The following is a 12,425-nucleotide window of genomic DNA, read 5'->3' as shown; positions in this document are numbered from 1 at the left end:
AAGTTGGCAGTGGTCTGCAAAAGCTGAGGATTCAGCAGCGGAAGAAATGCGTGGCCAGGGTAGGTAAAGCTTAGGGTCAGAAACGTGGGACTCAGCGCAGAGGGCCTTTGAGCACAGATCTCACAGAACATCAGGGACAAGGGAACCAAGACTGTGTGCCTTGTAGGCTGGATTGGAGGCGGGGGACAAGCCAGGGCTGCTTTGATCCGCCACATCTCCCCTCTTCCCCGAGCTCCATTTTACCTATCTTATTTATTTTGTCTTTAAGACAGGAGTTCACTTGAAGAAAGAGTTCCGTGACTAAAGAGAAATGGGAGAGTGGGGTCACGGTTATTGTCCAGATGCTCATTTTCCAAATGGGGAAGTAGAGGGTGGGAGGGGAACACTATTTTCTGTACCCCAAGAGAATGACAAACAGGAAAAATATTAATTTAGAGAAAGAAAGAGGACAAAGTTCCTGAGGAAAGAAAAAAAGTTTGTAGAGATAGGGTCACAAGATGAATTACCTCAGAGTCTGAGAGATTGTGTCATGTCAGAAAAGTTCTAGGGACTTGAGCCTCTTTTTTTCCGCGAGAGGAGAAGACTGACACAAATGCCAGCCCCTCAGTCTGACTCCCAGAAAGAAGAACCTCAGACTGATGAGCAATCAGTCCAACAATGTCATTTCTCTGGCCATGCTGAGCCCCACAGGAAATCTCAGAATTTCACGTCAGAAACCTCACAAAAATGTCACTGCACCCAGAGCTCTGTGGTTTGATGCTACTAGAGAATTTCCTAGGGAAAGGGTTCTGAGGGAGATTGCTCTGCAAGACCGAAAAACCGCAAATGCCTTCCCGGGATCCTGGTGGAAGGTTTGGGTTTAAAATGCCCCCTGGAGTTAACACAGCATAACCCTCTTGTAGCTCACAGAGCCCCGACACTGAGCAGTTGCTCCAGGCTTTCCGACTTCAAGATGGGGGACATTGGGATGGTTTGTTCTGTATTTTTACAAGTTGGTCTGAGAAGGCGTAAGGGCCTGGCCCTTAAGACCTGAGCAAGGCTTTGATGTCCCCATTGGGATCAGCGAGGTTTGAGTTTTAAACCTGTGTATATCCAGGGGTGGTAGAGGTTAGAGGGCAGTGCCCAAAACTGCAAACCACCTTGAAGGAAAATGGTCAGTTTCTGCCTTTGTTTCCTCTGGCAGGTGTTCCTCATTCATTCAGTTCAGGAGGGAGAACTAAAAAGGAGTATTGTGTTTATAAGTAAATCAGTAAGGTATCATTTCCCATAATACATGCCCTTTTTTTTCCAAGTATTAGTTCCTATTTTGTACCAGCCATTCTTCTGGACACTGGGACTCTATCAGGGAACAGAACAAAGCCCCGCCCTTATCGACCTTTTCTTGTAAGGGAAGACACACAGATAAATACTGCTTCCGGTGGGGATCGGTGCTCTGGAGGAAACTCAGGCTGAGGAGAATAGGGAGTATGGAGCTGCATGTAATCAGGGCCTTTCCCAGAAGGTGACATTGGAGAAAGGCACGAAGGAAGTGAGGGAGCAAGTAATGTGGATAGCTGAGCAAGAAAGTTCCTACACAGAGGGAGCCAAAGTGCAAAGGCCAGCAGGAGCATGGCGAGTGGACCTGAGGGGCAGCTCGGAGGCCAGTGTGGCTGGAGCTGAATGAGTGTAGGCGGGGAGGTCGGAGAGTCAGCTGAGAGCAAGACTACCTGGCTTTTTGAAAAGGCTGTGCCTTTTCCTTTGAGTGAGATGGGAAGCCATTGGAGGGTTTTAAGTGTTAAAAGATGACTCTGGCTACTGGTTGGGGAAGAAACTGAAGGTTGGGTCAAGGGCAGAAGAGAGCCCACTTACAAGGTTATTCAGTAAGGTCAGATTCTGCATACATTTTGAGATAGCGCTGACAGGCTTTGTTGGTTGGTTGGATGTCAGATGTGAAAGAAGTCAAGAATGACGCCAAAGTTTTTGTTTTGAGCAATTGCAAGAATGGAGTTGTCATTTACAGAAATGGGGAAGACTATGTCCACAGAATTTCTGGTTTGACTAGGTTTTAGGAAGAAACTGTGGCGATCCGAGGAAGAAAATGATTGACTTAATCATTAGTTCCTTAATTTTCTCCATCCCCTCTGACAGTAATTCATATTTGGTTCAATTCTACTGCAATTTCGAGGGCAGAAGTGTGATCTTACCGTGTTATCTTCCAGGGATCCTTACCCACCTCTACAGTTCAGTGTGGTCAGAGGCTGTGGGCCCAGAAGAGCTTTGGGGTAGATTCTGTTTCCGCGGGCAGCCCTCATTTCAGGTGCTATGTTAGTTTCCTAGGGCTACATAACTAACTACCACACAGTGGGTGGTTTAAGACAAGAAATTTATTCTCTCGCAGTTTTGGAGGCCAGGAGTCCAAACTCAAAGTGTTACAGGACCCTGCTCCCTCAGAAGTGTCTAGGGAAGAATCCTTCCTTTCTCCTCAGAGCTTCTGGTGGTTGCTGACCATCCTTGGCCTTCCTTGTCGAAGCACGGCCTTCTCCATGTGTCTGTGTGTCCCTTTGTCTTCATATGACTTGCTTATAAGGACGCTAATCATTGGCTTTAGGGCCCAACCTAATCCAGTATGAGCTCATCTTAACTTGGCTACATCTGCAAAGACCCTATTTCCAAATTAGGTCATATTCGCTGCTGCCAGGAGTTAGGACTTCAATTTATCTTTTTATGAGACATAATTCAACCCATGACAGATGCTTTGGTCCGCGTTTGATTATGCGGGTCTTTTGGGCTTAGACGTTTTTGAGGATGAGACAGGACCTATGGAAATACAGTTTGAAAACAGGTCCTTCTGTACTAGGGATGCCCCATCTGTTGGGATGAAAAATTTTTTTTTTTATCCAGCAAGTTTATTTAAACTAGAGATTTAAATATAGACAAGTTCATTTTCCATTATTTTTTGGAAACTTGAAGACTAGGACATGCGTTGGTAAGCTCATGAAAAAATCATGTAACTGGAAGTGGAAGATAGAAGGAAGAGACATAGAATGAAGAATTTTAAGGATAAGAATTACTTTGATTTTGATCTGAATTTGATCCTGAATTTGATTTGAATTGATACTGAATTTGAGTGTCCGGGGGCCTGGGCAGTAGGTAGAAGAGCTCTTGCTTATGTTCCAAGTTTGTGGTTTTGCCAGCGAGGGCAGCAAGTTGGCAGAGAGGGAATGTAGCAGACCTGGGTCCCCAAGCCCTGGCCGACTCCTGCGGGAGGGAGTACAACCCTGCTGGCTCTGCTAGCCTTTTCCTTAGGTTCCCACGGCGCTGGGTGCTATATTGTACTTGCTATCTAGCTGCTGCTCCCCTTCTGTGCAACACCCAGGACATGTACATTCTTCAGTGGTGTGTCAGGAGTTAGTAGTATTTCCCTTTTCTTAACTCATCACAAGTGGCGTCAAAGGGTTGTTTATCAAAGGAAGTTTAAGTTCCCACTCTGATATCACAATGATAGGACTCTGTCAGGTTTAGCAGAGTAATTAAACAAAATCCTTTGGAAACAATATACATTTATGGCTATTGAACTATGATGCGCACTAGTTTTTATGGCGCCCCTGTTGTTTTGTAAGGAGTTGTGTGCAAGTTGGACAGATGGGAGATGAGTAGAGGTATATGGCTCTTTCTAGCATTCAGGAAATTTGAAGTTAAAAGACAAACAGGAATCAGAGGTTCACATAAGAACTGATAAAGATTTGTGGATGCCACAGCATTTGGCACCTATAGGAAAAAGTCTAAATGTATCACTTAGGAGAGCGGGAGAAGTTGGAGGCAGGGTTATGTAGAGAGGTTTAGGTGCAGGCCTCAAGTGATAGAGGCATTCATTTTTATTTTCCCTTTTCAGTGGTTGGGGATAGTTCCCAAGCAAGGCCCATCAGACCAGGCTGCTCACCTGTCATCTGCCCCAGCCTTTCCCTGGCTTCCCCGGGGTCTTCTGGGCATTTCAGCTGCTCTTGTGAAGGGGTAGGGGTGAGAGGAGGGCACTGGCTGTGCTTGGCTGCCCGGCCCAGGGCTCTGCGTTGCTGGCTCTAGTGTGGCTCAGTCACACGCACCCTGTGGGATTATTTTGAGTATTCCTCAAAAAGGGAGACTTCATTTCATGTCTGTTAAGTGGGAATGCAGCCACAACTATGTCCTCAGGGCAGGAACCAGTGGGGAAGCCACCATACTTCTGGGGTGACCACAGGGCCAGTAATGTACAGACATCATTTCCTTTGACTAATCTTCTGTAATCCTGGTCCAGATGTGGCTTCTGAAAGTAAAGTTCTTTGTCTAAGTTGAGATTTTTAATTTAGGACCCAGATGGGGTAGGAGGTAAACTTCCAAAAGGTCTGCTTTCCTCAGTGTGTCACTGTCCTGGACTCCTGGCAGGCAGCAGTTTCATTAGAAAAGCAGATTCCATCGTGACTCATCTGCCTTGCTCGGTGAGACGTGTGATAGAACTTGTTAGTACTCACGAACCCTGTCGTCTCGCTGGACAGAGCAGAGGGTACACTGTCCATTCAGCAGCAGTGGTGGCTACGGGACCTGGCCCGTGCCATGGAAAACCTTGAGAGACAGTCTGCTATGGGGCCAGAGCTTTGTCCTGGAATTTCCTGGTCTTTGTCTGTGTAACTTCATATACCCAGACGCCTGTTTTTAGAGTCTACTTCCTTCTAGGGGAAGAGAGTGCCTGCCTTCCACAGCACTTCTGCTTCTGTACCAAACCATCTCCTCCCCCCGGGGTCAGGGATCGGGAGAGCACTCTGGGCAGGTGTGTGTACCTGGCTCCCAATTGACAATATGCTTCTAGAAGTCATTGGTCACAGAGAAGCCATGACCATTGGGCATAACAGCCACATCTGCCACCCCGGCCCGTTCACCTTAACCCTTGTTTCTTTCTTCATCACAGCAGAAAAAATCCTACCTGGAGCGGAGCGTGAAGGAAGCCGAGGACAACATCCGGGAGATGCTGATGGCACGAAGGGCACAGTAGGAAGCCTCGGGGAAGCTTTTCCTCCTGACTCCTCCCATTCCTGGCAAGGGTGAGCGGCCTGTGTGGGGCCGCGGCCTTGCTTCTGGCCTATGGACGTTTTCTCTGGATCATCTGGTAACCCTATATGTTCTCCATCACCATGAGCCCCTTTCAGATCCTAACCCTGTATTTTTTATTCTGGATCTGCCTGCCACCTGTGCCCAGGACAATCCTCTCCCCTGGGGGTGTCTTGAACTCCCAGGAGAGGGAAGGTGGGAGCCAGGACCGATTAGGGGAACTCTGCCCAACCCCCTATGAGCTATGCTGCTCTGACCAATAAAAGGCGTCTGTGCCACTCTGTGTCTGCGGTTCTTGAGCCGATGGATGAAAACAGAAGGCCAGAGGGGCAGAAGCTGTTTCCACCTCAGCTCCTCCCTGTCTGTCTCTGGGACCATGGCCCTCCCTGCTCCTGCATCGGAGCCTTCCGCTTTCCTTTCCCCCCTTTCTGTTCCTTCGAGTAAACCCCGCAATCCCAGAGCCTCCATGTGATGTGCAGATATGGAAGAAAGGAGACCAGGGCATAGCTGAATGTAAGTGATCAGGACAGCAGTTCCGCGGTGGCAGGCAGTCTGCCTAAAGGTTCCTTTCCTACTTCCTCCCAAACATTCAGTACTCAGCCAGCAGCACCTCCAAGACTGTCTCCCTGTGGCCAATGTCATAGGTGCCTGCTACAATCCCGAGGCCTCCTGGAGGCCGGGGGGACAGTGGTGTGCTAGAGCTGGCTTCTACTGACTCGGGAGAACCAGTTATTCAATATGTAGGAATTTTGTTGCAAGCCCGTTGTTCAACACAGCCATTACTAAAACTTAAATTATGTAACTTTACGATTAAATCATATTAAAAACAAGGGCAATAGATATTTAAAATTTACCACTTCGCAATTACTAGATCTGGTCCTGATCTGTGTTTTTGAGGTTAACAGTCTGTTGTGTCTGGATGGTGGAAATACTGTCTAACGGGGCACTGCTGCGCTTCTCTTCCCAGCGTTCAGGACATCATGGTAGTTTGAAATCAGCTGTGGAGGGACCAGTTACTCCACAGAAATCAGGTGATGCTATAAAATCATGGCTTTTTGTTGTTTTTAAGAGAGACAGCTGGTAGTTAAGTAGCTGCAGCCTTTCTGGGCTGGCAGGGCAGGCGGGCTGAGGGCAAGTCAGACTCGCTGCTGTGGCAGCTCAGCGCCACCCTGTGGCGCAAGGTGAGATGGGTGGCCTGGCTGACTCGTTTGTATTGTATGACAGCTCTTTTCTCTCTGTATAGAGGGGGCGGGGGGTGTTGGGCGGAGACAGCAGGAAAAGAAAGCTTTGGGTCTGGCCGCCTGCTGACTGGGGGCTCCCGCTCTCCTTCCAGAGCGGGAGCCCCCAGTTACCAAGAGGCCCTCTCCTAGGCTCTGGGTGAACTCAGGTATGGCTCCATGGTGAGCCCATCTCTGAGTGGGACTAGGGCGAGATGCTAGCTCAGCGAGGGCCCCACGACCTGGCTGAAGGACACCGCCTCGGGTTCTGCTTTCCTAATAGCACCCACAGTGCTTATGTAGCAGCCAGAATGGAAAGGTAAATGGGCCCCTCATCATATACTGGACAGTGGCCACTAGCTGAGGACCCCAGGACTTAGGTTTTTATCTGGAATAATTCAGACAGTTGAGGTTTAGACAAATTTATTGAAACATCCAGGGTGTTAGCAAAGAAATCATTCAATGGTATGTTACATTATGCTACTACCTTGAATGTGTAATTTAAAAATTATAAATATATATTTCCTAAGCCTTTGGCCAAAAAAAAAAAAACAAAAACAAATGGAGTGTCATTTAGCACATTTGTGAAAGGCCAATAAGAAATGGATTTCGAACATTAGAAAGATCAAGTCACTGAATTAAACAGCAGCAACCCCTACTAAATCTAGAACCCCACTGTATTGCAGGTAGAAGTGTCCGTGCAGAGCTAGTCATTTATTTCAGCAATCAGAAGAGATGGGGCGGGCACACCTGAGGCGGCAGCGGAGCTGGCAGGACAGCAGGGTCAGGCCGGTCAGGTGAGCATGTCCCAGAGACAGCAACAACACAGGGCAGTCCAGCAGGCTGTGAGGCAGGAGGATGGGCCCAAGTCATCCCTTCTTTGGTCTTCCACCACATACACTGGAGGAGAGAGAGGCTGAGAGTGAACTGGCACAAACCCTGGGCCCTACAGAGCCCGTGCATCCCAGACCAAGGGAGGGCTACAGCACCGAAAGCCACCGAGTGACGGGTGTAGCCTTTCTGCCTGCAGGTGAATGGAGGAAGGCCGCTGAGCTCCTCAGCTACTTTCCCTGCTTCTCCTAGGGACACTCACCCCTAGGGAACCTGTATAGTTGCCTCGCACCAAGGCAGCCAGAGTAAGTGAGGAGTGCTCATTGCTGTCTGAGCAGAGCTGGCTAACCCAGCTTGGTTTATTAACCAGGCAGCACCTTGTTCCAGGCCCTACGAGGACTGGGTGGGGGCGTTTTCTCAGATACAGCTAAGCCATCTCTCAAGACTGAGAGAATAACCAAACTCTCCTAAAGGCCCTCAAAGAATAACCAAGAATCTTAGTTTTTTGTACCTGGGCAATACACAGTATCAGAATGTGCCCCAACCTCTAAACTTTTACACCAACCAGTGGGAGGCAGGGATTAAAACCTGGTCACGTGGGATGGATGGCTGGAGCCTGACACTCTTGCTTTTCCTCAGAATTGAGTTGGAAATCTGAGCCCTGCCAGGACTAAGTGCTCTATTAAGAGATTTGAGTGCAAAACAAATCCACAGGTCAAGAAGGACCCCGACTACCCTTCACTCATCAGCTTATTTTTGGCCGACATCAGCCTCTTCCCTGTAAGGACACACTTAACATGGCTGATGGTCAACTGTGGCCTCAGAGACTCTGTGGCCACTTTTGAGAAACTTTCAAAACAACCATTATGAAACTCAGTTACAGGCAATAAGGATTTTAAACTCTTCGAAAGTTCACGAACACATGAATCTTATAAATTAAACCAGTCCTTTGGCAGTCTTCTTTCAGTTCTATTTTTGTGTATCTATTTTTATACCTCCTCTCTCTGGAGCCTGGGATAGTAGCTAGAATCGCCCGGTTAGTAGTGAGCTTCCCAAGTTCTCCCATTGTATCAACTGCCCTCCACAGAGACTTCCCCTTCCTTCTCTCTGGGCACAGGTTTGATCTCAGCTGCTTTTTTTTGGCTCCACTCAGTAACAAGCAGAGTTGTTCTGGGTCTGGGAGCCAAGACTCAGCAGGGAAGCCTAGTCCGAGGAGAAGACAACTGCGTAGTATTCTGAGGCCTGATAAGGTACGTTATTACCTGATTTAGTCCTAACAATAACCTCGAGCTAGATATCACCACCATTCCTATTTCACAGGTAAGGAACTCCAGGCTTTCAGAGGTTCAGTAGCTTGTTTAAACCCACATGACCGGGCAGGATCTGGACCCAGGCCTTTGGCAAGCCAGTCGTGCCCAGGCCCACCCGGGATAGAGAAGGGACCAGGAGGAAATGGGCTCTAGGACAGTCCTCTGTCACACCGGCCAGAGTCCACCCCACCTACTGAAGGTCTGGGCCCTCCAGACGCTGGGGTCACTGCAGCAGGAACGCCTCAGGCAGGGTGTCACCGGCCCAAGTCCCCAGTCTCCTCATCCTGCATGGGCAGCGAAACCGAGGACACAATTGGCTGCAGACCCCTGAATAATCCCTTCCTGTATTCTCCCGGCTGGAGCACTGGCTTTGCTGCCCCTGGGACAGAAAGGCCCCCTCCCTGCCGGCTCTAGATCCAGGCCTGCTTGATCCAGGCCTGAGGCGCAGCCCGAGGTTGGGGGAGCTATGTGAGAGGTGCTCCCATCACAGGACCACTCAGTCGTCACGACCCTGTGGTACGGGTATCAGGACACCTGTCTCCTGACAGCTTCCCTTCCTGTCAGAACCACTGAACCTCAGGCAGCTTAGTCGGGAAACAAAAATGTCTCTGTCTTGCATCTCTTATCACCTTTCTCCTTTAGTCCAGTTTGTCCTTGCCAGGGCGTATTTCATATGACACAGTCCGAAACCTGGGGTAATAGGGACTTTGAGCTCATTACTCCCACACAGGTGCCTGCAGAGGTTAGTCAGTCAGTCTGGCTACAGACCAGGGGACTTCAGACAGAGGCCGCCTCAGCCGTGACGGCTCGTTTGTGCTGGACATGCCTTCGAAACACCAGTCACTTATTTCCTGGAGCACCAAGTCTTCCAAAGCCCTATGACTTTTTCCTTTCCAGTAGCTGAGGACAGAAACTCTGCCCCCAAACTGGTGAGAAGATGCGGGGTGGAGGGGTAGGTCTGGAGGTAAGAGTGACTTGTACTTTCCTTGCTTTTCAGTCACCCAAAGCAGGGTGACTGGCCAGGAGAAAGCACTGAGGATGGCCTCACAGCTCCTCATGGCACCCACTGTGGGGCCCAGAAATGGCACAGTTCACAACTATATCTTCCTACTGTGTTTTCCCGAAAATAAGACCAGGTCTTATATTAATTTTTGCTCCAAAAGACATTCGGGCATGTTTTCAGGTGATGTCTTATTTTTTCACGTACAACAATCTACATTTATTCAAATACAGTCATGTCATCTTCTGGAACATCGTCATAATGTACTAAATACGTCCATCTGGCTGACATCTTAACTGGGGCTTATTTTCAGGAAACACGGTAGATGCCCTCCCTACCTGGAGGGTCAGAGGTCCTGCACTGAGCTGCATGGCTCAGTCGGCCCCAGGATACCACCCCACCCCAGGGGCCATCGCTCACCTTTCACTTCGCCACGTGTCCCATCTCTGCCACCCAGTGGGTGAATCTGAGAGCTCCTACACTGCCCATGCTGCCTGAGTCCCGGGCATGTCACCCTCCCTGGGTACTTTAAGCCAGGGGACCTGTGTGCACTGAAGCTTCACTCGCAGTACTGGTTACCGGCAGGAGCTGAGGCAGAGGTGATCCCAGTGGGTGATGCCCACCTGGGCCTGCCTGGCCACTGGCCTCTTCAGGCAAGCAGGCATAAACAGGGGCCGAACTATGGTTATGTAAGATGGGTGAACAGTATACAAAAACTAGACCATCTCTGCAACTCTTCTGTACATCTAAAGTTATTTCAAAATAAAAGGTTTAAAAAGGGGGGAAAAAGGAGGGGCCGAAGAGCAATGGGTGGGGGTGAGTGCAGGCACTGCCTTTGCGGGCAGCTCAGCCTTCGGTGCCCACCCAGGTGGGGAGAGTTCTGGCGCTGCTCAGGTTGAGCTCCTTCTTGGAGATCAAGTGCCCCGCCTGTGGCCAGCCTGGGGCCAGGGGCAGGGCGTCACAGGTGGGTTTATATACACACCAGCCAAAAGGCCCACCCTCCTGTTCGCTGTCTAGCATCTCATGTCTCAGTAGCCAAGACCACCCTAATCAGCCAGTGCGAGGTACTTGTGCCCTGGCCCCAGGCACACAGGGACTCTATTCTCAGAAAACTACAGTTGAATTGGAGATCAGGGCCAGGGGACCCTTTACCGGCTTGTCTCTCTTGCCCCCAAACAGCCCTTTGGCACCAGCCCTCACTGTTGTCAGCCTTAGCCCAGGGTAGGGCCTGCAGAGAAGCCGGTACTCGGAGCTTTGCCTCATGAATCCAAGTGCAGCAGAGAGAGAGTGAGTGGCGGCGGGGAAAGGGGCTGGGGAGGGGTGTAGGAGCTACAGGTGTGACCAAGAGGCCCCGACGGTCAGAAAGGCTCTGGCAGAGGAAGATAGATGGGAGATGCTTGGAGGCACACAGCCCCCTGTGCCCAACTGCCTGCCCACCAGGCCCTGGGGTCTTTTCCAGGGCCACCAGCCTGTCCTCCAGGGCCACCAGCCCACTATAGCCTAGCCCACCAGGCACATCAGCCAACAGTCCCAAAGCCCAGGGGTGCCATTCACAAAACGTGGTCTGGCCCGGCAGTGGGCCAGTGGAGTTCCAGGACACCCAGGGGCCAGGGCAGAGATGACTTGCAAGAAATGTGAGCAGAGGCCTTCTTAGCTGAAGGCTCCAATTCCTCAGTCAGCCCTTTCCTGGAATCTGAAACCTTTACTAGCTCAGCTCAGTTTTAATGATTAATCAGGTGCTGGTAATGGGCCCTTATTAGGCCCTTGCGTCTGTACACAGTTATAACGCAGGAGGGCTAATAATGAGAAGCAAACAAAAAGCCTGGGCCTCCTAGAGAGTTCTGAGACTTTCTGGCTCCAGGAATTAGGAAGCCACCTTGGCCTGTCACAGCCCCGCCCAGTGATGGCACGCAGCGCTGCTCTTCATTTGCTAAGACCACCACAGCCACGCACCTTCTAGGAAGCGCCCAGATGACAGCGTTGCCCCAGGCAGCAGGCCTGTGCCCTGCTCACCCAGCTGCCCTCAGGCCACCTTGAGCATCTAGGCCAACAGAAGCAGCCGATGTGTCAGAGGATGCGGGGACAGCCCTCCTGCTGCTCAGACAGAGAGGCAGGAAGGGAGGGGAAATCTTGAAGCATTTGGGAACTAAGTAGGATCTCAAGATCGCGGCCGGGCAGGTCCTGTCCCTTCCATACCGGCCAGAGGAGGGCGCACAACTGGCTGAAGACTCTTCAGCTTTCGCTGGAGGTGCATGTGCAGTGGGGTCATTTTATTACCCATCTCCAGGGGCAGCCCTAGGCAGAAAAAATACCCTAAAGGCAGTGCCACTGTGTCACCTGCTCATCAGGTAAATATGCTGAGGGGGAGAGTGATGGGAGAAAGGGTAGCCAGGAATAGAGGCGACTGAGAGAGTGTAGTTTTTTCTCTGGAGGCTGGGGAGGAGAGGCAGGAGAGCTCAGGGAACCTTCCGCTGTGCTCTTCCTCCACAGGGAGGCGGGAGGTGGGCAGGCGGCACTGGCACAGCCTTAGCCCAGGCTCTGCAGCAGCCACTGCCTTTGCCTGCCAAGCTCGGGGCCTCCCGGGACAGGCCTGTTCTGCTCCTCATGCCTCCCGCAGCTCCACCTCGGCCTCGTGGTCTCTTCTGTGGAGCTGTGCGTTAGGGAAGGCCATGTCTCCCAAGTCTCTGTCCCTCTCCCTGCTTCAGTGTCCTAAGATACCCACTCCAAGGTAGAACAGCCAATGATCAGTCATTCAGCCCTCTCCAGACAGTGAGTGGTGTGGAAGGGGTGTGGGTCCCTGTTCTGAGATCTCCAGAAGTGCAACTGCCCCTACTCTGAGGGATGCAGCCGCTAGACAAAACCAAGCAGCTCTCTCACCCAACACCAAACCTTCTGAGGTTGATGAGAGTTCCCAGGCCTGTTGTCACCCAGAGCGTCCAGAGAACGGATAGGACCCAGTTACCCCCGGCCAGCTTGCACTTGAGCCCTGTTCTATGAAGAGTAGACCTG

At 50.7% G+C, this 12,425-nt stretch overlaps 1 protein-coding gene across 1 annotated transcript in view; it reads left to right on the top strand.

Annotated features, from left to right (window-relative positions):
• Nucleotides 1–5,336, top strand: part of PFDN1 (prefoldin subunit 1) — a 54,771-nt gene extending 49,435 nt beyond the window's left edge. Inside the window, exon 4 of the mRNA XM_033095695.1 lies at nucleotides 4,919–5,336. Coding sequence (XP_032951586.1) covers nucleotides 4,919–5,002 — 84 coding nt within the window. The 3' untranslated portion in view covers nucleotides 5,003–5,336. The remainder of the gene's footprint in view (nucleotides 1–4,918) is intronic.
• Nucleotides 5,337–12,425: the final 7,089 nt, after the last annotated feature.

The sequence above is a fragment of the Rhinolophus ferrumequinum genome, chromosome 24 (genome assembly GCF_004115265.2).
Source record: "Rhinolophus ferrumequinum isolate MPI-CBG mRhiFer1 chromosome 24, mRhiFer1_v1.p, whole genome shotgun sequence".
NCBI lineage: Eukaryota > Metazoa > Chordata > Mammalia > Chiroptera > Rhinolophidae > Rhinolophus > Rhinolophus ferrumequinum.
This window is presented reverse-complemented; position numbering and strand designations above follow the sequence as displayed.